The sequence below is a fragment of the Tachysurus fulvidraco genome, chromosome 4 (assembly GCF_022655615.1).
Source record: "Tachysurus fulvidraco isolate hzauxx_2018 chromosome 4, HZAU_PFXX_2.0, whole genome shotgun sequence".
Classification (NCBI taxonomy): domain Eukaryota; kingdom Metazoa; phylum Chordata; class Actinopteri; order Siluriformes; family Bagridae; genus Tachysurus; species Tachysurus fulvidraco.
Window position 1 is genome coordinate 7,919,785 of NC_062521.1, and position 23,212 is coordinate 7,942,996.

The 23,212-nt window shown below is 39.4% G+C and overlaps 1 protein-coding gene across 6 annotated transcripts in view; it reads left to right on the forward strand.

Moving 5' to 3' along the window:
* Window positions 1-23,212, forward strand: part of LOC113655237 (signal-induced proliferation-associated 1-like protein 2) — a 151,991-nt gene that overhangs the window by 34,380 nt on the left and 94,399 nt on the right. For all 6 annotated transcript variants that reach the window (XR_007140347.1, XM_047812116.1, XM_047812117.1 and 3 more), the window contains exons 3-6: window positions 5,616-5,749; window positions 12,606-12,794; window positions 17,976-18,150; window positions 19,652-19,755. Coding sequence is in view for 5 of the 6 variants with exons in the window: in XM_047812116.1 (XP_047668072.1) it covers window positions 5,616-5,749; window positions 12,606-12,794; window positions 17,976-18,150; window positions 19,652-19,755 (602 nt within the window). In the remaining variant the exon portion in view is untranslated. The remainder of the gene's footprint in view (window positions 1-5,615; window positions 5,750-12,605; window positions 12,795-17,975; window positions 18,151-19,651; window positions 19,756-23,212) is intronic.

Below are 23,212 nucleotides of genomic sequence, written 5' to 3' on the forward strand. Positions count from 1 at the left end.
CATATGCAAATAAGTATACAATATATACAATTTGTATGTACACATGTGCAATTGTGAAATGTTCAGTTGAAGTAAACAAACATTCTGACAATATGTATGCATGTATGTACAGTGTGCAAGTATGAAATGTGCAATTGAGGTATACATAGTGCAAATATTATGTGTTGTGTGTTCCATGGTGTTAATTGTTCATCAGGTTGATTGCTTGAGGGAAGAAACTTCCTATGTCTGGTCGTTCTGGAGCTCAGGGGTCTCTAGCGCCGACCAGATGGCAACAGTTCAGAGGGAGTGTGCTGGATGTGAGGGGTCCAGGGTGATTTTCTTTGCTCTTTTGCACACTCTGGAGGAGTACAGGTCTTGAAGAGTGGGGAGAGTTGTGCCAATGATTTGCTCAGCAGTCCGGACTACCCTCTGTAGTCTTCTGAGGTCGAATTTGGTGGCTGAGCTGAACCAAACAGTTACCGAGGTGCAGAGGATGGATTCGATGATGGCAGTGTAAAACTGTTTCAGCAAATCCTGTGGCAGGACCTAAATTAAATTTCTTGAGAGTGGCAAAAAGAAATTCCCATTCGACTCTATTGAAGGCTTTTTCTGCATCCAGGGAGATAATAAGGGCTGGGAGTTTACGTGCTTGTATTGAATCTATGATGATCAAGAGTCTGCGAATATTATCTGTGCCAAAACTTGATTTTATGAATCCCGTCTGGTCCGGCTTAATGATATATGGCAATACTGTTTCGAGCCTGCGAGCAATGACCTTAGCAAGTATTTTATAATCGGTATTCAGGAGACTTATTGGCCTGTAAGAGGCACATTCTTGAAGGTCTTTTCCTTTTTTGGAATTAAACAAATTGATGACGTTTTCCACGACTCGGGGGCCACTCAATGGTCTAGTAAATCTTGGAGAGCGGGCATTAAGATAGGAGAGAGTTCTGGCCAAAACTTTTTGTAAAACTCACAGGGAAATCCGTCAGGGCCTGGAGATTTGTTGGCAGGCATAGATTGGATTGCACTGAAGATTTCTACCGATGACAGGGGTGAATTAAAAAAATACTATATCATCTTCAGAAATAGTCATAAGAGGGATTCCTTCTAAAAATTTGATAATATCAAATTGTTTAGCCATGACTTGCGATTTATATAACGTTTTGTAGAAATCTCTAAATAAATCGTTAATCGAAGTAGCATTGTGTGTGATTGAGCCATCCGGGGACTTCATTGACTTAATTGTTCTTTCACTTTGTGTTTTTTTTTTATTTGGTGGGCCAGTAATCTGTTAGGTTTATTTGCATATTCATAATATTTTTGTTTAGAAAGGAATATAAGCTTTTTAATATGATTTGTGTGATCCAGATTAAGTTCAGCTCTGACTCGACATAGTTGGGCCCAATTTGTCTGAGTAGGGACTGTACTGTGTAGACACTCCTATCTTTTTACTTCTCTTTCAAGGTTCTGTCTTTTTTTGGACCAAGCCTGTCTGCGTGCCGAATTATAAGATATAATATGCCCTCTAATTGTAGCCTTTGCAGCGTCCCAAATAGTTGCAGATGATACAGGTGAGTTCTCATTATCTGTCCAATAGTTTTTTAATCCATCCCGAACTAATTCACAAAATGCCAAATCGTTCAGTGTGGAGGAATTTAATCTCCAGAACTTTGTAGTCCTGTGTTCGCTTAGCGTCATATCCAGCTGGACTGGAGCATGATCGGACAGAACAATTGGACCAATTTGGCAGGCAGACACTGTGTGAAGATATTGGGTATGAATCAGAATGTAGTCTAATCTTGAACAGGATCCGTGGGCGTTAGAGTAAAAAGTGTATTCTTTACTCCCCCTGTTAAATTCTCGCCAGACATCGATAATGCCAGACTCATTGCAAAGTTCTCTAAGGACCAGGGATGATGTAAGATTAGTGGCTGAGTCTAAGGTAGAATTATCCATTTTTTGGTCCATAACACAGTTAAAATCACCGGCGCAAACTCCCAAGCCCTTACAGTGCTGGTTAAACAAAAGTATGGTTTTAGACAAGAATTCAGGTGAGTCTTCATTCGGAGCGTATACATTCAGTATGACAATAGGTTGACTATACACTGTGCCTGTAATTAAAACATATCTTCTGTCCGGGTCATTGATCTATTGATCTAAAATAAAGGGGAAGTGTTTACTAATTAAAATAATTGTGCCCCTCTTCCTGGAATTTGCTTTACAGGATGAAAAAAATATCTGTCCTACCAATCTTGTTTTAGTTTTAAATGTTCTGAATCAGATAAATGTGTCTCTTGAAGCATAACAATTGTAGTTTTCTGCTTTTTAAGATAAGTTAGTATCTTTCTCCTCTTAATCACATGTCCTAACCCTTTAACATTCCATGTGACAAACCTGGCTGTATTGTGCATAGTCATAGAATAACCAAAAGTAATAAAAACTGAACACTTAAGACTGTATTAAATCTGAAACATGTGTAGAACCGAGCAAGGAAGTTTTTGCATTTCAATACACTGCCGGACAAATTAGAAAGGGCTTCCTGTATTGAGGTAACTGAGGTAGAAATATTGTCCAAACGGTTGTCAATTGTACTTAGTCTACCGTCAATATTGCCTCCTCCTGCTCAGCTGTTTTTTTTCTTAACGCTTCTGAAGGGCCGGGAGGACGTGAAAAGTGGAAAATCACGCATTTATTCGTTCTTTGACAATGTTCGATGTTGGTACAACACACTTTGAGCATAATTTGGATTAACCAAAGATAAATAAAAAAGAAAAGGGAACCAGCACAGAGCTACCGAATTAAGCGGCCATCTTCAGCGAGGTCCCACTAGCACCCCCCGTGATTACTTGTTTTAATAACATTCATGTGTGAGAGTGACGATATTCACATGTAGGCACAGCCAGGGTAGTAAAGGAGGATTAATGTTGTTGTTTTTTGTGTGTGTGTGTGTGTGTGTGTGTGTGTGTGTGTGTGTGTGTGTGTGTGTGTGTGAGAATAAAACTGAACTAAAAAATGAACAGAACAAATGATACTAACAAAAGTTCTCATCTGTCTTCGTCCTGTCAGTCATCGCATCTCACAGGAGAGGCTGCTCGTACCACTTGGTTAATATCACGTGACACCAGCTCTGTGCTGCGAATGCAGCTTGTCCTGAATGAAACACACATTACTTAAGAACTGTAGGGTCTGTTGTCCGACTGAACTAAATTTATTAGAGAAAACTTTTCCACAGTAGGCTACATGAATGGTCAGAACAAATTACCTTGCAGGCAGCCAATTGAATAGACTGGCTCTATATTATACACACATTTGCAAGCCTTTTCAGATCACACAACAAGTAGGAGAAATCAACTATGAGGTCAGGTGGGCTAATAGAGGTGATGCACAAACAGTGCTGTTTCTTTTACTGAAGCTGATGGTCTACTTGTGCTTGGCCAGTGGATCTGTGAACCTCTCTGTGAACTGTTTTTGCACTAAGCAGCAGAGCATTCATTTAATTTGAAATTTACTCTTTAATGGCAAATACTGTTTGTGTGTTACTGTAGGATGCAGCTTTATTATGTTTCACTCATTTAGACAGTAATATTTTAGTCATAATATTTGTCTTTTGATGAAAATATCTCAATTTAGTCATTATTTTGTCATGCAGATTGCTAGATGCAAAGCAGAGGAAATAAATAAACAAGATTCCTTTAAACAGGAAATTAGGAACAGGTGAATCCAGGTGAAAAACACGTGACAAACACTATGCCTGACTGTCCGGCAAGGCCAAAGTGTCCCAAGTGACATCTGTTGCAGAAGGCCCAGCGGAGTCCAGAACCAAGCCAAACAGGCTGAACGACACCCTTAGCCAGCTGGGTAGAAGAACGCTCTCTAAAAAGGCTGGGTGGGCAGGAAGCATCTCATGTAAAAGGAATCTTAAAAAATAATAAAATATTAATAACAAAATAAATGAAATATTGTTGACACATTTGACTAGATTAAAAATATTGTTTGGTGTCATTTTTGCAATGTTTCTTTCTTTTTCTTGATTCATTGTATACAACACTTTCTTTCTTTCTTTCTTTCTTTCTTTCTTTCTTTCTTTCTATACATACATACATACATTATGCCATTTTTTCATTTATATACAGTTGATTGGAGTTGTGTAACCAGGCACTTCTGAGCAACTCATAAATTAGCTGATTATCTGAGTTCATTATAGATTCAACACCAACTCCTTCATGCTGAAGCCTTCAAATTAGGGCTGCACGATTTAGGGAAAATGTCATATTGCTATTATTGAGGTCAATATATTGCGATATAATAAACAAATAGTATCATGAGTCAACTTGCTTTGTTCTCAAGGAAAATGCACACACAGATTACTGATAATGCTGAAATTTGTATTTCAAAAACTCAAACTATCAACAACAACAAACAAATGCAAAATGTTTTCAAATTAAAATATAAAATAACATATTAATGCTGATTAATGAAAAGCCTAAGATCAAAACTGTAGGTGTACAGTATATAAAGTAAATTACCAACTTAATGCAAGTTATACATGGTATTGCACACACCATTATTGATGATATTTGGAGCAATATTACATGTAATTGTTGAACTTGATTCCCTTACAGTACATATACATTTGCTTTTAAGCCTAATTATTAATTTTGATTATGATGTGATTGTGACAGGGGAAGAGGTTTCAGGTTGGGGGGGCTGTGTTTTTTCTGTCACCACTTTTGAATAAGAAACAATGTCAAGGCTATAAAACTTGTCAAAACTCAGCGAATCACAAAAGTATCAGTGAGAAGTTGAGAACACTCGTTTAAACAGTGCATACACTCGAACTTGACTGCACAGCACATTTTTTTGTATTTACTTTATTGATAGCTCTTTTAATCATAATGCAAAGACCGGTCATCAGGACATAAGCTGTCCTGTACAATACAGGAAATATCATTTAACACAAAAAGCCTCCTAGACAGTGGAAATTATTTATTTATTTATTTATTTTTTGAGCGGCGTGTAGACGAATTTTTTCTACGCACACACTATTTTATTTCTTGGTAACAGACCGCTGCTAACTATAACACACCATTGCCATGAAAAACAGAGCGTTGCCATGGACACACAGGATTCTAACCGTAGAGACGGAGCGCACTATTTTCTTTAGCGGAAGCAATACAATTATTCAGCAGTTTCGTGTTGCAGCCACAGGCGTATGAGACCTGTAACGAGCAACAGCGCGAAGCCACGAACTTGTTCTGAATATTTTAAAGGCATAACAGCTGATGAAAAAGCTTCTTTGCTTCTTCTCCTTTAAATTGTGGCCAAACACCCTGGAATTTGGAAACAAACATCAAGAGACCAATTTGAGTAAAGCTTGCTTCTCAGACGTTTGATGATTGCAATTTGTCCATAAATCACTAACAACAGTGACAGTGACTGTTAACCAAAAAGAAAGTTAAGGCATATCTCATTTATATATGAGTAACCCTGTAATTTGTCTCCTTAATGGTAAAATATGAAGTGCGTTTGAACTAGAGCATAATTAAGTAAAAAAATAAAATAAAATTATGAACCACCATAGAAAGTAAATTTACTTTGCCACTTTAACATGCAAGTTGCTCTTCTTTCAGACCAGCAGAACTACTTTGGCATGGATGAGAACCTGGGTCCTGTGGCTATCAGTCTGCGACGAGAAAAGCTTGAAGAGAAGAAGGAGAAGGAGGGGTCACTGTACAATTACCGTATTATCTTCAGGACTAGTCAGGTAACACATCCCATATTCATAGGATTTGCATGTATTATATGAGCAAACCCTGAGAACTAATTCATGAATTATAGCTTCTTGCATAGGCAGGATTTTTTTATTTTGTACAACAGTTAATAATGATTATAAACATCATCATGGTTCATCTCACCCAGAACTACCAATTTCCTCACAAAACACTTTTGCACATTCCATCAGCATCCATGTCTGAGTATCTCTTCGGCACCCGTCTGTCGATGGTGTAGCTTCCAGTTTGGGTGTCCTATCTGCACCTTCGCGAGTGGCTGAAAAGTCCAATCCTGAAGTGACAGTCTCAGTTGCACTTGCTGCAGGTAAATGCTGATGCTTGCTGAGGCTGTTGTTGGTTTGCCTTCCTCTTGGCTCTCTTTGCAGCGAGGTTTGTGTTTCTCACCTCCTCGGCTTTCTGAGCGCCCTGTCTGACAGCAAGACGCCAGGCGGGGCGGTCGTCAGCACAGCTCTCCTAGTTGTTTACGTTGATGTTGGCCATCTTCATGTCCTTTTTGCAGACATCTTTGTACCGCAGACATGGCCGCCCGGTCAGTCGTGCACCTTCTGCTAGCTCGCCGTACAGCAGGTCCTTGGGTATGCGGCCTGGGTCCATTCTCCTAACATGGCCGAGCCAGCGAAGGCGCCTCTCGCTGAGAATGGTGAACATGCTGTTCATGCCGGTGCGTTCCAGAACCTCTGTGTTGGGTACTTTGTCCTGCCATTGTATACGCAGAATGCGCCGCAAGCATCTCAGGTGGAAGCTGTTGAGTTTTACCTCGTGACTCACGAAGGTGGTCCATGCCTCACTGCTGTAGAGGAGTGTGCTGAGCACGCAGGCCTGGTAGATGCGCAGTTTGGTCTTCTTAGTGAGGTTGTGGTTATTCCAGACCCTCTGGTTCAGTCTGGCCATAACTGCTGATGCTTTGGCAATTCGGCCATTCACATCAGTATCAACAGAGAGCGAATTGGAGATGGTGGACCCAAGGTATGTATAGTTCTCAACGACTTCCAAGTTGTACCCCTCGATGGCAATGGTGGGAGGGGAGTCTGCGTCCTGCACCATTATGTTAGTCTTCTTCAGACCGATGGTCAGTCCGAACTCCTTGCAGGCGTGGGAGAAGCGACATACCAATTTCTGCAGTCCATATTCTGTGTGTGATGTCAACGCTGCATCGTCGGCGAAGAGCAATTCATGGATGAGAACCTCTGTGACTTTGGTCTTAGCACGGAGACGGGCGATGTTGAACAGCTTGCCATCAGTTCTGGTGTGGATGTACACGCCCTTGCTGCAGTCCTTGAAGGCATACTGGAGGAGCATGGAGAAGAAGATGTCAAAAAGCGTCGGTGCAAGGACACAGTCTTGCTTCACTCCACTGCTGAATGGGAAGGCCTCCGATGTTGCGCCGTTGAAGCACACTGTGCTGTGCATGTTCTCGTGGAATGATCTTATAATAGCCAGCAGTCATGAGGGGCAGCCGGGGAGGAGCCTGAAGAGTCCACTCCGGCTGACCAGGCCGAACGCCTTGGTCAGGTCTGTGAAGGCAATGTAGAGGGACATCTGCTGCTCATGACACTTCTCCTGCAGCTGTTGTAGTGAGAAGATCATGTCTACAGTTGACCGGTTGGCTCGGAAACCACACTGGTACTCTGGGTAGCTAGGGTCTGCAGGCCCGCCAGGACGACACGGGTGAAAGCCTTTCCTACGATGCTGAGGAGGGATATGCCTCGGTAGTTGTTGCAGTCACTGTGGTCTCCTTTGTTCTTGTACAAAGTGACAATGTTTGCATCTCACATGTCCTGGGGGATGTGTCCTTGTCCCCAGCAGAGGCAGAGGAGTTCATGCAGGGGTTGGAGTAGTGCTGGTTTCCCGATCTTAAGGATTTCAGGTGGGATACCGTCACTCCCAGGGGCTTTCCCATAAGCGAGGCAGTCGATAGATTTTCTGAGCTATTCCAGGGTGGGTGATGTGTCCAGTTCCTCCATGACTGGCAGGTCTGGGATGGCGTCTAAGTGGGACGATCTTAAGTGGGACGATCTTAGAGGTGGGTGGGCCTATTGCCTTCTTTATACCCTCATACATGCCCCTTGCATCCCCGGTTTTGGCAGCTGTCTGTATACTGGTGCAGAGGTTCAGCCAGTAGGTGTTAGCGCAGTGGTGGGTGGTCTGCTGTGCATTTTTCCTGGCAGACCTGAGGGCTTGTAATGTACCAGGGCTAGACACAGCCTTGTAAGCCAGGAGGGCTTTCCTCTTTGCCTCAGTCACAGGCTCCATCACCTCCCAGTTGGCCTCATACCAATCTGTGTTTTTGCTCTCCTTCTTCCCGTAGGCAGTAATGGCTGAGTTGTACACAGCATTTCAGAGGTGGGACCACTTGGAGTCAATGGTGTCATCAGGTGTCTCTTTGGTAAGAGCCTCATGGAGCTTGCAGATGAACTGCTGTGTCTTTTCTGGGTTGCTTGTACAGCAGGTGTTGATGCATGAGCGACCCTTCTTTTTGGCGTGGTGCAGTTTCTTGGGTATTATTCGTACCTTGCTGGCCACAAGGGAGTGGTCCATATCGCAGTCGGCACTGTGGTAGCTGCGGGTGAGAAGGACGCTGGCTAGTTCCACACGCCTTGTGATGACAAGATCTAGCTGGTGCCAGTGGTGGGAACGAGGATGTCTCCATGACACCTGGTGGATCTCCTTGCATTTGAAGAAGGTGTTAGTCACACATAGGCTGTGGGAGCAGCACATCCCCAGCAGTCGCTGGCCATTCTCGTTGATCTTACCCCTTCTGTGCGAGCCGAGACAAGTGGCCCAAGAAGTCTCCTAGTAGGTAGAGGCCCTCGGTACTGGGGATATTGGATATTGCATCATCCAGAGCCTCGTAGAACAGATTTTTTTCTTCTGGGTTTGAGCAGTGGGTTGGGGCATACACGCTGAGGATGTTGGCAGCCGGAGAGCTGCTGACAGCCGGAGAGCAAGGATCCTCTCAGTGCCCGATGACAGAGGCTCGATGAAGGCGACGAGTGTGTTCTTTACAGCGAAGCCGACACCGTGCTGCCTAGGTTCATCGGAATGCTTTCCTTGCCAGAAGAAAATGTAATTGGCTTCCCTGATGGTGCCGCTGCCAGCCAGTCAGGTCTCTTGAAGACAGGCAATATCGACATTCAGTCGAGAGAGTTCCCTGTCAATGACGGCAGTCTTCCTTGCATCGTTTACCTGCAGAAGGTCAGTGGTGAGTCAAGGACACAAGGTTCTGACATTCCAGCTTGCAAAACGAAGAGCTGGAGTCTTCTTTTTTCTTCTTTGTATCTTGCCTGGTGCAGAGTTTGTAGCGACTTTAGGGACTCCGTCTCCAGATTTTCTGTTGGGGTTTACTCCCTTAGCCTTCCCCATGAGTGGGTATAGCCACAAGGCAGCGGAGGTTTGAGCTTCCTAGATGAGCTACCACACAAGGTTTATGAGCCCCATCTACCCGAATATATGTCTGAGTATACCACCATGTCATCCAGCCCACTTATCTGTCCTCAATAGAAAGTATACTTATTCTTATTTATGACTACTCATCTCATTTTCTACCGCTTTATCCGAACTACCTCGGGTCACGGGGAGCCTGTGCCTATCTCAGGTGTCGTCGGGCATCAAGGCAGGATACACCCTGGACGGAGTGCCAACCCATCGCAGGGCACATACACACTCTCATTCACTCACACACACACACACACACACACACACTATGGACAATTTTCCAGAGATGCCAATCAACCTACCATGCATGTCTTTGGACCAGGGAAGGAAACCAGAGTACCCGGAGGAAACCCACGAGGCACGGGGAGAACATGCAAACTCCGCACACACAAGGCGGAGGCGGGAATTGAACCCCGACCCTGGAGGTGTGAGGCGAACGTGCTACCCACTAAGCCACCGTGCCCCCCTATTTATGACTATTCTTGTCTAAAATATAAATACAGGTCTTTCATTTGTTAGAAGAATAAGAGTATTTACCTATAATCATAAAGAATAATCAAATATCTAGGCATTTGAATAACATGAGTTAGAACTTAATGGGAAAACAGATATATAAAAATTGTAGACACACTGTTCTATTTGTCTCCAGAATCATTTATTATTTTCTTTTTTTAATTTTTGCAAATTATGTAATCCTTTAAATTAACATAAAAATCTTTTAATGGTAATGCACATTGACAATTTGATTTCCAAAATGAACAATAAAATGAAATAACACCATTTGCAAGTTAATTTTCCATGTAAGAAACTAACTTCATTAATTAATTAATTCAGGTAAAACTAGTGTGGAGCAGTGTGAAATGCAGCTCCTCAAGTCCAGCAAAACTAATGTTTTGAATACACAAAAGTCACTGGTAACTTTAATGAGGTCTGTGATGTGCACTACAACCTGAATGAAATTCAAAGAAACCAGGTGTGTCTATGTGTGGAAGTAATTAGAAGGCAGGAAATAACAGCAGAGCTTGTAATTTTCAGCATGCTTTTCAACACACTTTCAAATACTCTCTCAAAAAAGGTAAGTGAACAGAAAAAATCATTAGCTGATTTAATTCAACTCTTTCCATCCACAAGTGATGCTCCAACACACAAGTTCAAGTTCAACATTATTTGTATAGCACATTTACAAACAGCTGACCAAAGTGCTTCACAGTGCATTTTTTTGTGTTTTTGCACATACACTTAAAAATACACACATACACAATAAGATAGTTCAAGAAACTTAAATAAGAATTATTAAAAAAATTAAATTAACCATTTTAAAAGAAAGTAATATAGATATAAACCATAAGATATAAACAGACATAAAACCCTGGGCAATCATGAAAAGGCTAGAGAAAATAAGTGGGTCTTTAGCATGGATTTAAAACTAGAAATGGTGGGTGCCATCCTAATCTCTAGTGGCAGGGAGTTCCATAGTCTATGACCGGCCACAGAAACGCTTGAGCCGTACACGAGGGACCACCAACATAGCCTGGTCAGTTGAACGAAGACTTCTAATAGGTAGGGATGTAGGGATGAAGAAGTTCAGATAAGTAGAGAGGAGCAGTATTATGGAGAGACTTATAGACAAAGAGTAAAATCTTAAAATCTATTCTCTGAGAAATCGGGCAGCCAGTGTAGAGATTTGTGAATGGGTGTGATGTGTTCATGTTTGCGACAACTAGAGAGAAATCTGGCAGCAGCATTTTGAACGAGCTGTAGACGCGTAATCTGAGGTTTAGATATGCCGCAATATAAAGAGTTACAGTAATCTAAGCGAGAGGTTATAAACGCATGAACAACCATTTTTAAAGTCTTAGGGGTAAGAAGGTGTTTAATTTTGGAGAGAATCCGTAGTTTGTAAAAGCTAGACCCAATAACAGACGAGATGTGTTTGTCACATCACTTGTATAACAGCTTTCTCCACAACTTTACAAAGCAATGTCAACTTTAATATAGAACTAAAACTGAATTTTCAAGGGTTGTCTTTTGATAATGGGCTGGAATACTACATACTTAAAGCAAGAGGACACCATACCTTCTAAACTGCTTTTTACAATGGATAAAATGCTAGAACCTCAGTGCATAACTCAGTTGTCTGACTTACAAGGTATTTTGGTGACAAGCTAAGTAAGAATCCTCACAAGTTTCAGAGGTTTCATTACACATCAGGGTTATGTACATTATGCATTGCACTGAAGAGATCTCAAGGGTTATGTGAGTTCTTAGAGATAATATTTAAACATTATTTTATGCTTGTTATTGTCACAGAGAATTCTTTCCCATCTCAAATGTAGGTTTGAGTATAAGCCAGAAATAAAACACTGATTTCTCAAAATTGAAAACCTAAGAAATAAATGTGTTTGGTCTCTAGAGGAAACACTAAAGAGCTGACCATAGTGCATGATCTTAAAGTTTAAAGGGTAGGACTAATGTGTCTTCTCTTGTTGGCTTGTTCTAATTTGTCTTAATCACTAACTCTTTACTGCCACTTGATGTTTCTCCATACCTTTAGATCATCCACTGCCTTTTACGTTTTCTAAAGCAAACAAGGCTGATGAGACTGCACCAGATTAGGCTTTGTTGGTGCTTTCTCCACTTCCCTTCTTATCAATATTTCATGCACACATCTCCTGGGTGTGTACTGTGAGTTCTGCCTGTTGATCTATCAAGGTTTTTACTTCTCTTCATCTTAAGCAACCCTGTGTATTGCCAGGCACACTATAATGTATAAAAAATACATATTGCCACCTTGGCTTTAGTCCAGTGTTCCTTTTGAGTCACATTAAGAAATACATTATGTATATGCAGCAGGTAATATGAAAGTATAATTTCTGAAAATGGTTATTTCTCACAACCCCACATTGATCAATTTACTGTTTCAAAAGAATTTACCTAATTAGTAATTAGATAATACTGTTTAAAATTATGTGTCCACTTATTGCCCTAGAGTCGGGCAAAAAAACTTTTCAAGTAGGGGAAACATACCTGTTCCCTGTTTGTGCATGGTAGAGTATTCACTACCTGTTTTATAGTTTTATTTCTTTTACATTTTTGTGGTACATATGGATGGGATGCTGCCCCTAATAAAATTCTTGTTTCACCATTACAAATTTGTCAGGAATGTAAATACCAGTCTCATGGTGCCAAATAGTTAATAAATGCAAGGTATGTTTCATATGTATTTTTCTGCACATTGTAGTTTTACACCATATAGAGTGGTGGTCTAGTCTGATTTTTAGTGGTGTTTCAGGAGACCAACTGAGATGGGCCTGTAATAATTTAGATTTTTTTTATTTGAATTTTAAATTTCATCTGCTCACATTGTGTTATATTTATTGTCTTACCTGTTAGCTGACTACTCTTCGAGGAGCAATTCTGGAAGATGCAGTGCCTTCTACAGCAAGGCATGGCACAGCCCGTGGCCTCCCAATGAAGGAGGTGATGGAGTATGTAATTCCTGAGCTCAACATTCAATGCCTCCGATTGGCTCTCAATTCCCCCAAAGTCCCTGAACAGCTTCTGAAGCTGGATGAGCAGGGGGTAAGTATTTCATGACTTATTTCACCAATCATTGTAATGTGTATGGCCTTCCATATTAACATATCTGTCAGGACTCTGCCCGTACTTTGGTGTCACGTGTCTGCCCCGCCCTTGTCTCTTCCTCCCCGTCTCTGCACACCTGTTCCTTATGTGTCTGATGGTTTTTAGTATTTAGTTGAGCCACGTTGCATTGAGCAGCGTGGAATTCTTTGTTTTGTCCTGTTGTTGTCGTCCTGTCTCAAGTCTGTGTCTATGTTTCGTGTTTTTTTTTTTTTTGGTTAATAAATCCTGTTTATTTTAGCTGTCCTGCATTTGGGTTTCTTTTATCCCCACGTCACTGACAATATGACCCATTTGGACCTTAGTGAACACTAAGGATTATAAATACCATTATTTTCATTGAAGATTCTGATCTATGGTTGATACGTAATACTTAATAAGCAGATTGTTCCTATGAATATCACTAGTTCATCTTTATTCAGTACTAGTTGTGCTACATTATATTGGCAAATGTTTTGGGATGACTGCCTTTACATGCACATGATGTTTAGGTGTGTTTATGGGAATTTTTGACCATTCACCATGCTGGATGAGATCAAGATCCTCCATACCAAACTTGCTTGTCTATGTCTATATGGACCTTGCATCGCGCACTGGTGCACAGTCATGTTGGAACAGGATGGTGCTATCCCCAAACTGTTCCCACTAAGTTGGGAGCATGAACTTGTCCAAAATATCTTGGTATGCTGAAGCATTAAGAGTTACTTTCACTGGATCTTAGTTGCCAAGCCCAACCCCTGAAAAACAACCCCACACCATAATCCCCCTGCACCAAACTTTACACTTGACACAGGCTTGGCTGCAGCTGCCTAGCCATGGAAACCTATTTCATGAAGCTCTCTTTGCACTGTTCTTGAGCTAATTTCAAGGCCACATGAAGTTTGGAGGTCTGTAGTTATTGACTCTGCAGAACATTGGTGACTTCTATGCACTGGGTACCTCAGCATGCACTGACCCCGCTCTATCAATCTATCAGTTGCTGTTGTTCCCAATTGCTTTGACTTTGTTATAATACCACTAACAGTTGACTGTGGAATATTTAGTAGTGAGGAAATTTCACGAATGGATTTTTTGCACAGTTGGCAACCTATCACGGTACCATGCTTGAATTTACTGAGTTTCTGAGAGTGACCCATTTTTTCAGAAATATTTGTAGAACACCGCTGGCCAAGGAAGTGATTGTAACACCTGAATTCTGTGATTTGGAGTGTGCTTTATTCTTTATACTAAGCTCAATATGAAACCATTCAAAATATTGAATAAATGAAAAACATTTACATTTTTGGCAGACGCTCTTCTCCAGAGCGACTTACATTTATCTCAATTATACAGCTGAGCAATTGAGGGTTAAGGGCCTTTCCAGTGTTCCTTCCCTTTAACAGTACCAGTAGACCAAAACATGAAATTCCTTATGTTTCCTACCCTTTTTTTTCTAAAATTAATAGCCATCCTTTGTTTAAACAAACATTTTATGGTATTACTGTTAAATATGTGGTATTACTGTAAAGTGAAAGGTGGAGGATGAAGTGTCATTGTTTGGTGAATGCTTTTTGCAGCTGTAGTTGGGCCACTTTACAGCTACATGGCAGGGTAAATGCAAATGTTAATCAGATCCTCCTTTGGAATAGTTGTTCTTTCTCTGTGAGCATTCTCTATTCAGCCCACAATTTTCATGCAAGACAAGGCCCCTTGTTATGCTACAAAATGGGTAAAACCACTCCTTGAAGCTAAGAACACTGAAATAATGAAATCTGATCTGAATCCTGATTTCCAATCTTTGGAAAATAAAGCCACAACAGTTGCTGATCTGTGGAAGAGATTAGAGCAGTGTGAGAAACTACTGATGTTCTGTAGCCGTGGATGTGCTGAAGTATTTAATTTTAAACTTTTACACTTACTCCTGTAAACAAAAAGCCATGACACAAGAGACAACTCTTGTGGAATGCCCATAATGTTCCACCAGGTAAAAAGTCTGGGTGTAATCCTGACAGTATGATTATAAGAATGTGCATGATGTGCACTGTACTGCATCCAGTAAAGTGTTATTCCTGCTTCATGCCCAGTGTTCCTAGGATATGCTCCAGATTCAATACAACCCTGACCATAAACCAGAGGTGGCAAAAGTACACACATCCTTTACTCAAGCAGAAGTACAGATACTCAGTTTTTAAGACTCCAGTAAAAGTAGAAGTAGTGACTACACTCATTTACTCAAGTTAAAGTAAAGAAGTATGGGCTCTGACATTTACTGTACTTAAGTAAAAAGTCGCCGATACTGCTACCTGTTTAGTGTCATGCTGGTAACTGGATGTTATATATATATGTGTGTGTGTGTGTGTGTGTGTGTGTGTGTGTGTGTGTGTGTGTGTGTGTGTGTGTGTATATAATTTTGGAGTGTGCTGATGGATATTTGTGTTCATCAGCCACAAGATTGTTACGAAAGGCAGGCACTGATGTAGGTGAGGTAGGGTGGAGTCAGCGTTCACATTCATCCCAAAGGTGATCAGTAGGGATGAGATCAGAAAACAACCACATATAGCTGGAAAGGTCAGGTGACCCAATACTTTTGGAAATATAATGTATACCAAGTGTATCACCAAGGCCATATCCCAAACTGTAGGGAGATTCCAGCTCTGTCCTTGAAAACAACTCAAAATTATTGTGATGTTTTACAAATGACAAAATTAATGTTAATTAAATTAAGCACTTCGTGTTTTTTGGGTTGACACCAGGGGCGGTTCTAGGATTTCATCTTTAGGGGTTTTAGCCCTCAGTGAGAATTTAAAACAAGGAGAGTTAAATATTACATATGACAACTCTGGTAATAAGAATAGTGAAATTTCACTGCTTTTGGTTGCCGTCTTTGCGTCTTTCCGCCGATTAACGTTATAGATAAACTCCTCCAGCTCTGACTGCGCGTGCACGCTGCGCGTACCTGTGCTTCTCCGTTCAAATAAAGCAGACAGCTGAAGACGCACTTTTGAAAGATTACAACACACGCGTGTAAAAGCAAAGTAAAAAAAAAATATCGCTCTTGGATCAAACTGATAAATAATTTTCTTTCCCATCGACGACATGTCCTGCATTTTAACGTAATTTTTATTGTTTATTTATGAAAGTAAAAATTATCCTTATAGTTTAGGGGGGTTGAGATCACAGACAGGGGGGCTGCATGACGCCACCCTAAAAAAGGGCTAGAACCGCCCCTGGTTGACACAATTTGCAACGCATTCGCCAGGAATCCTTTTTGACGCCGATTATTTCAAACATCTCCCTCATAAATGGCCATGGGTGTTCAGGAATGTCCTCGTTGTTAGTTATTTTAACATCGGTGACTCCCTCTGAATTAACATTAGCCATTCCTTTTGTAGGCGTGCTGCTCATTGTTAGCTCCGCTATCCTTAGTCTATGTCTGATAGCCAGTAAATAATACAGTACACCAGTCACATGGTGAAAAAGCCGCACAATTATAGGATGATGGGCTGGAAACAGCGCTCAATGAGAAGAAATAATACTAAAAGTAACGAGTCCGTTTTGAAAATGTAAGAAGTAAAAAGTACAGATATTTGTGTAAAAATGTAATGAGTAAAAGTAAAAAGTTGTCCGAAAAATAAATAGTGGAGTAAAGTACCGATACCAGAAGAATTTACTTAAGTACAGTAACGGAGTATTTTTACTCCGTTACTTCCCACCTCTGCCAGAAACTAAAGTAGTAACTAAAAATAAATGCCCTGTGAATGATTACTATTTTGATTACTAATGATAAACAGCCCTGTGAATGATTACTATTTTACAGATGGGTTGTTTGAGGTTTTTACATTATTGTATTTGCTAATAAGAGTGATTTCTTTCTAGTATTTATTTTAATTAATAAATAGTAATAATAATAAACTTTATTTTCTATAGCACCTTTAAAAGTAGCATCTCAAAGTGCTTCACAGAACAAAAAGGAAACATACAATTATACAAATAATACGTTAAAATAAAAGTAAGATATAAAAACCAAATAAGAACATAGTATCAAAACAAGTAAGTTAAAAAAAATTAATTTCAAGTAAAAGCTCCCCTAAGGAAATAAGCTTTTGCCTAATCCAAACAGAATTAAATTATAAAGAATAAATTTGATGCATGTATTTCATAACTTTACTGTGATCTATATCATTGTCACGGTTAGACAAAGGCGAATGAGGATCCAAATGCAGTTAATCCTTTTAATGAACGACACAGGAACACAGACAGGTAGGCAGGACTAGGCAAAAACACTGGGCTGAAAGCAACCAGAAAGACACGCATATGCATATACGTATAACAACTTGCGACAGGGAAGTGAACAAACAGTGAATATATGTGTGACATGAACCAATCATCAAGCAGAGACAATGTGAGACAGAGACAACACACCTGAGGGAGAGATTGAGTGTTAGTGTCCATGGTAACCAACAAGTGGGCGGAGCAAAACAATCAACTGCAGGGCAAGACAGCAGACAGAAACAGGACAACACAGACAGGCTCATTACAATCATACTGTATTACTGCGACTCCATTAAAGAGCAGTATATAATAAAGTTAACAATATTTTTGAAGACAACAACCTCTACCATTATAATTTTTTAGGCTGGTCACTTGTTTCGACTTTTTGAGTTTTTGTGGTATATATGCAAAAACATGATGCCCTTGCTTTCTGTCAGGGTAAATGGAGAATATTTTGAATGAGATTAAAACCATGAACTGTGTTTAAACTATTATTATGTACTGTATACAAATTAGTTGACACCAAATGGGATGACACTGTAAATATTAGTCAAAAATGTCTAGTACTCTTAGTTCTTGACTGGAAAATAGGAGTAAATAGGTCCTAAACAAGTCTAGTAAAATCTAATACTTTATAAATAATTGGACTGTGATTATAAATATTGTGTGTTTGCTTTGCTTGTTTGAACTAGTCATTGTGGATATATTCAGAAAGTTGAACAGTAAATCCAATATTACCATGCATTATTCCTTTTTGGGTTTGGCAGAACTGCCATATAATTAGACTCTTATTAATTTGGTTTATTTATTTATTTGCTTGTATTAACTAGTAAGAATTACATACTGTATGTCTGTTTGTATGTTTTTCAGCTAAGTTTCCAGCACAAGGTGGGTGTGTTGTACTGCAAGGCAGGTCAGAGCACAGAGGAAGAGATGTACAATAATGAGAGTGCTGGACCGGCACTGGAGGAATTCCTGGACCAGCTCGGACAGAGAGTGCAACTAAAAGGCTTCAATAAATACAAAGCACAGCTAGATAATAAGAGTATGCTCACAATGCACATGTATACATGTCTGTCTCCTTTGCATGTACCTATATTATTTGCTAGTGGTGTATGCAGTTATGCAATTACACATTATGATTTCTCATCAACCATAACATTAAAACCACTTACAGGTGATGTGAATAACATTAATTATCTTGCTACATTAGAACTTGTTAATATTTTGGGATACATTGGGAAGGAAGTCACTTTTTAAAGTTGATGTGTTTTTTGTGATGGTAAGACAACTGGGTCAGAATATTTCCAAAATGGTAGGCCTTCAGGGGTGTTCACAGCATGCAGTAGCTAGGACTTACCAAAGTTTGGTCCAAGGAAGGACAACTAGTGGCTCACTGATGCATATGGGGAGCAAAAGCTACCCTCTCTTCTCCAGTACAAAATAGCTAATGTGCACATGTAGATTGCTGAAAACGCTAAAATTGGTCATGATAGAAAAGTGTCAGAACACACAGTACATTGTTCAATTTCATCAGTGAACATTTAAGACAGTAATGAACTTACTGACTTAGAAATTACCCTGACAAAAAATGAGTTAGATGTTAGAGATAAATAGTAATTTAATTTTAAACAATTTATTCTGTTTCTATGCTTCTCCACAAACAATTGTTAAAAGCATAGTACAAATAAATTTAATCGAAAATTTAACTAAATCATGGCTTGCTGCTTATGAGACTGAATTGCCACAGACTGCTGAGAGTTCTGAACCCTATCCACATGCTTACGAATGAGCATGTGAGCATCAGATTTGATGCTCTGAGTAATGTTCTGCTAAGAAACCATGAGTACTGGCATTCATGTGGATATTATTTTGACATGTACCACCTACCTAAATATTGTAGCAGAACAAGTACACCTCTTCAGTACAATGTGCCCTGCCACACTGAAAAAATTGTGCAGGAATGGCTTGTACAACTTGAAAACAGAGTTGACAGATCTCAGTCCAACCAAAGCATCTCTGGGATGTACTGCACAACCAAGTCCAATCCATCCATGGGTTCACCTTGTAATTTACAGGACTTAAAGGATCTGCTGCCAAATTATTAATGTCAAATACCACAGCATGCCTTCAGAGCTCTTATGGGGCCCATGCCTTGATGGGTCAGAGCTGTTTTGGCAGTATTATACACTAAATTTAATGTTATGGCTGATTGGGGTAATTGCTTGGCAAATCAAATTTGTGAATTGCACTTTCTACAAAACCTGTTTTTTTCTGATTGGGGATTAATACATGGCTGTAGATGGATCATGTCTGTTTTTCAACTTATATATATAGTATTTCTCAAAATAGTAATGTTCTTTGTAATCAAGGACAATTATTACATCTCTGTAAACTTATAAGTAGTCACCACTAGCTACAGAGCAGCCCTTTTTGCCATGTTCTACATAGGTGTTTGATATAGGAGAAATTATTGTTAGGACTAGTCATATTTGTGTTATGTCTTGTCTGAATGTCTTTGTCTTATTGGCCTATCTGTGTTACAGTGGACTCAACAGGGACCCACTCACTCTACACTACCTACAAGGACCATGAACTAATGTTTCATGTGTCCACTCTTCTACCCTACACACCTAACAACAGACAACAGGTCAGTTATTTTTTAATAATTCCACTGAAGACATTTTTTTTTTGAAGGAAAGCATCATTTTTTGAAGGAAAGCTGTGTATGTCTTGTACTGAAAGGGAGTGTAAGTGGATTGGTTTATGCATAGAAAACACACTACAACTTTTATTCAGGTTTATTTTTACAGATATTTGGCTATATTGTGTATATTTTGCCTTTTTAACATGCATGTTAGCACACAGTCTTTTTTTCTCACACATATACACAAACATTTGAGGGTCAAAAACATATAGACATACAGCATATAAGCTGCCGAATTTGGTTACTTATTTTCTTTTTTGGTTATCGTTAATATTAATATCCAGAGTTAACATATTTCAGCAAAAATTCTAGTCAAAGTATAAATCCTAAACTTCAATAATGGGTATTGGAAAAGAAAGAAATTTTCTACTATTTTTCAGCATTTGTTGGGTAAAGGAGCATATCAAAGACATTTCTGGTGTATGGATATTATCCACCTCATAATCCTCCTTTCTTTTTTAAAATATTTGCATCTACACTTGCATTTACATCTTACAGTTGAAATGATTTTGTACTTCATAGACACACTGTATTTTCACATTTTCATTTTTTTGTGAAAATCTATTCGGCAAGGCAAGGCAAGTTTATTTGTATAGCACATTTCATACACAGAGGTCATTCAAAGTGCTTTACATAGAAATTAGAAAACAGTTTATAAAAGAGAAAAAGAAATGTATATGAAAAATAAGAAACATGATAAAATCATAACAAAAACAAATAACAATTTAATAACAAGAAAATAAATGTGATTTTAATAAAAACAGTTTAAAATATGTTAAAAAGAGAGTGTAAAAAACAAGAGTAAAAGTGATTTAGATTAAAAGTGCAATCAGTGTGAAGCAGCACAGCGCTCATTCAGTAAATGCAGAGTTAAACAGATGTGTTTTTAATCTTGATTTAAAAGTTTGAAGCACATCTGATCTCTTCTGGAAGCTGATTCCAGCTATAGGTGGCATAATAACTAAATGCTGACACACCTTGTTTTGAGTGAACCCTTGGTATCTCTAACTGACCTGATCCTAATGATCTGAGTAGTCTGCTTGGTTTATATTCAATTAGCATATCTGTAATGTATTTCGGTCCTAAGCCATGAAGTGATTTATAAACGATTAACAATACTTTAAAATCTATTCTAAACGTAACTGGAAGCCAGTGTAAGGACCTGAGGACTGGAGTGATGTGCACAGATTTTTTGGTTCTGGTCAGAATTCTGGCAGCAGCGTTCTGGCCAGAATTCTGGCAGCAGCGTACACCAAGATTTCTGACTTTATTTTTTGTCTTTAGACCCCTAGAGTCAAGGTGTGTGTTAACCTTGAGAGTTTCATCTTTATTTCCGAATACAATGACTTCGGTTTTGTTTTTGTTTAACTGGAGGAAGTTTTGACGCATCCATCTGTTAATTTTCATGGTAAGCAATTTGGTTCTTTTTCATTATTTGACCAATTGGGAGCATATATAAATTAAAGAGAAGCGGTGCAAGAATTGAGCCCTGTGGGACTCCACATGTCATGGATGTCCACTCAGATTTATGGTTACCTATGTTCACATAGTAACCTCTCCCTTTTAGGTATGATTTAAACCATTTGAGGACCATCCCAGAAAGCCCTACCCAGTTTTCCAGTCTATGTAAGAGTATGGTGTGATCTACCGTGTCAAAGGCAGCACTAAGATCTAGTAGCACCAGCACTGATATTTTACCCGAATCAGAGTTTAAGCGAATATCATTTCTTATCTTTATGAGCACTGTCTCTGTGCTGTGATGCTGGTGTAATCCAGATTGAAAATTGTCCAGATAGCCATTTGAGTCTAAGAATTTGTTCAGCTGATTGAAAACAACCTTTTCAATGATCTTGCCTATAATAGGAAGATTAGAGATTGGTCTGTAGTTGCTAAGTATGGTTTTGTCTAGGTTACTCTTTTTTAGGAGAGGCTTAAAAAACTGCCGTTTTTAGGGACTCTGGAAAAATGCCTGTGAACAGAGAGGTATTTACTATTTTTAAGAGGTCAGTTTCTAAGCAGTTAAGTACCTTTTTGAGAAAGGATGTGTGGAGGGTGTCAAGGGTGCAAGTTTATGCTTTAAGATGCAAGGGATGCTTTAAGATGTTGTACTGTTTCTTCCAGGGTTTTTATATCAATTATGTCAAATTTTGAGAAAATGACAAATGTTTGAGGTTGTTGTAGTGAGGTCTGACTGACCACATTACAATATGAGGCCGTATTGATTGCCATTCTGATATTACTGATTTTCTCAGATAAAAAGGTTGCAAACTCATTGCATTTGTTGTCAGAGAGCATTTCACTAGGAACTTGATTTGGGGGGTTTGTTAGTGTCTTTACAGTAGCAAAAAGAGTGCGAGTGTTGTTTATGTTGTTGTTTATAATGTTTGAGAAGAAGATCTGTCTAGCTGTGCCTAGTTCTACATTGAAAGCACGATGACTGTCCTTATAGATGCTATAAAGTACTTCAAGTTTTGTTTTCCGCCACATACGTTCAGCTTTTCTGCATGTTCTTTTCATGCTCTGTACCGCTGTTGTGTTTCTCCAAGGTGCTTTACGTCTGCCAGTGATCATCCTGACCTTTACTGGAGCTATACCATCAATAACATCTTTAACTTTTAAGTTAAAATTTTCAAGGAGAACATCAACAGAGTCTGCTGATATGTTTGGCAACATTGATATAGCATTCATAAATACCTCACTGGTGTCTTCATTTATGAACCTTTTTTTGACATAGACAGATCTAGCATCAGTGGCAGGACAGATCAATAAATCAAAGTAAACACAGAAATGGTCAGATAGCGCTTCATCCTTGATAACAGTGGATGGAATGTTTAGACCCTTGCTAATGAGCAGATCAAGAGTGTGTCCCCTATTGTGTGTAGGACCTTGCACGTGCTGGGTCAGATCAAAAGTGTTTAAAACATTTAACAGTTCAATTGCAGTATTGTTTTCTGCATTGTCTATATGAATGTTGAAATCTCCAGCAATAACAAAATAATCAAATTCAGAGGAGATTGTTGATAAAAGTCCTGTGAATTCATGAACAAAATTTGGGGTGTATTTGGGAGGCCTATAAATAATTGTAAACAGAATGTGTGGTGTACCTTTTAGAGCAATACACAAATATTCAAAAGACTGGTAATCACTAAGTAATACTTGCTTGCATTGAAAGGCATCTTTGAATAAAGCAGCTATTCCTCCACCTCTTCTAACAGCTCTACAGACACTTATAAAAGTAAAGTTGGGTGGGGCTGATTCATTGAGGACTGTAGCGCTGCAGCTATCATCTAACCAGCTTTCATTTAGAAACACGAAGTCCAGGTTGTTAGTGGTGATAAGGGCATTAACTAAAAATGATTTGTTCTTTAATGAACGGATGTTCAGAAGTGCTAAATTAACA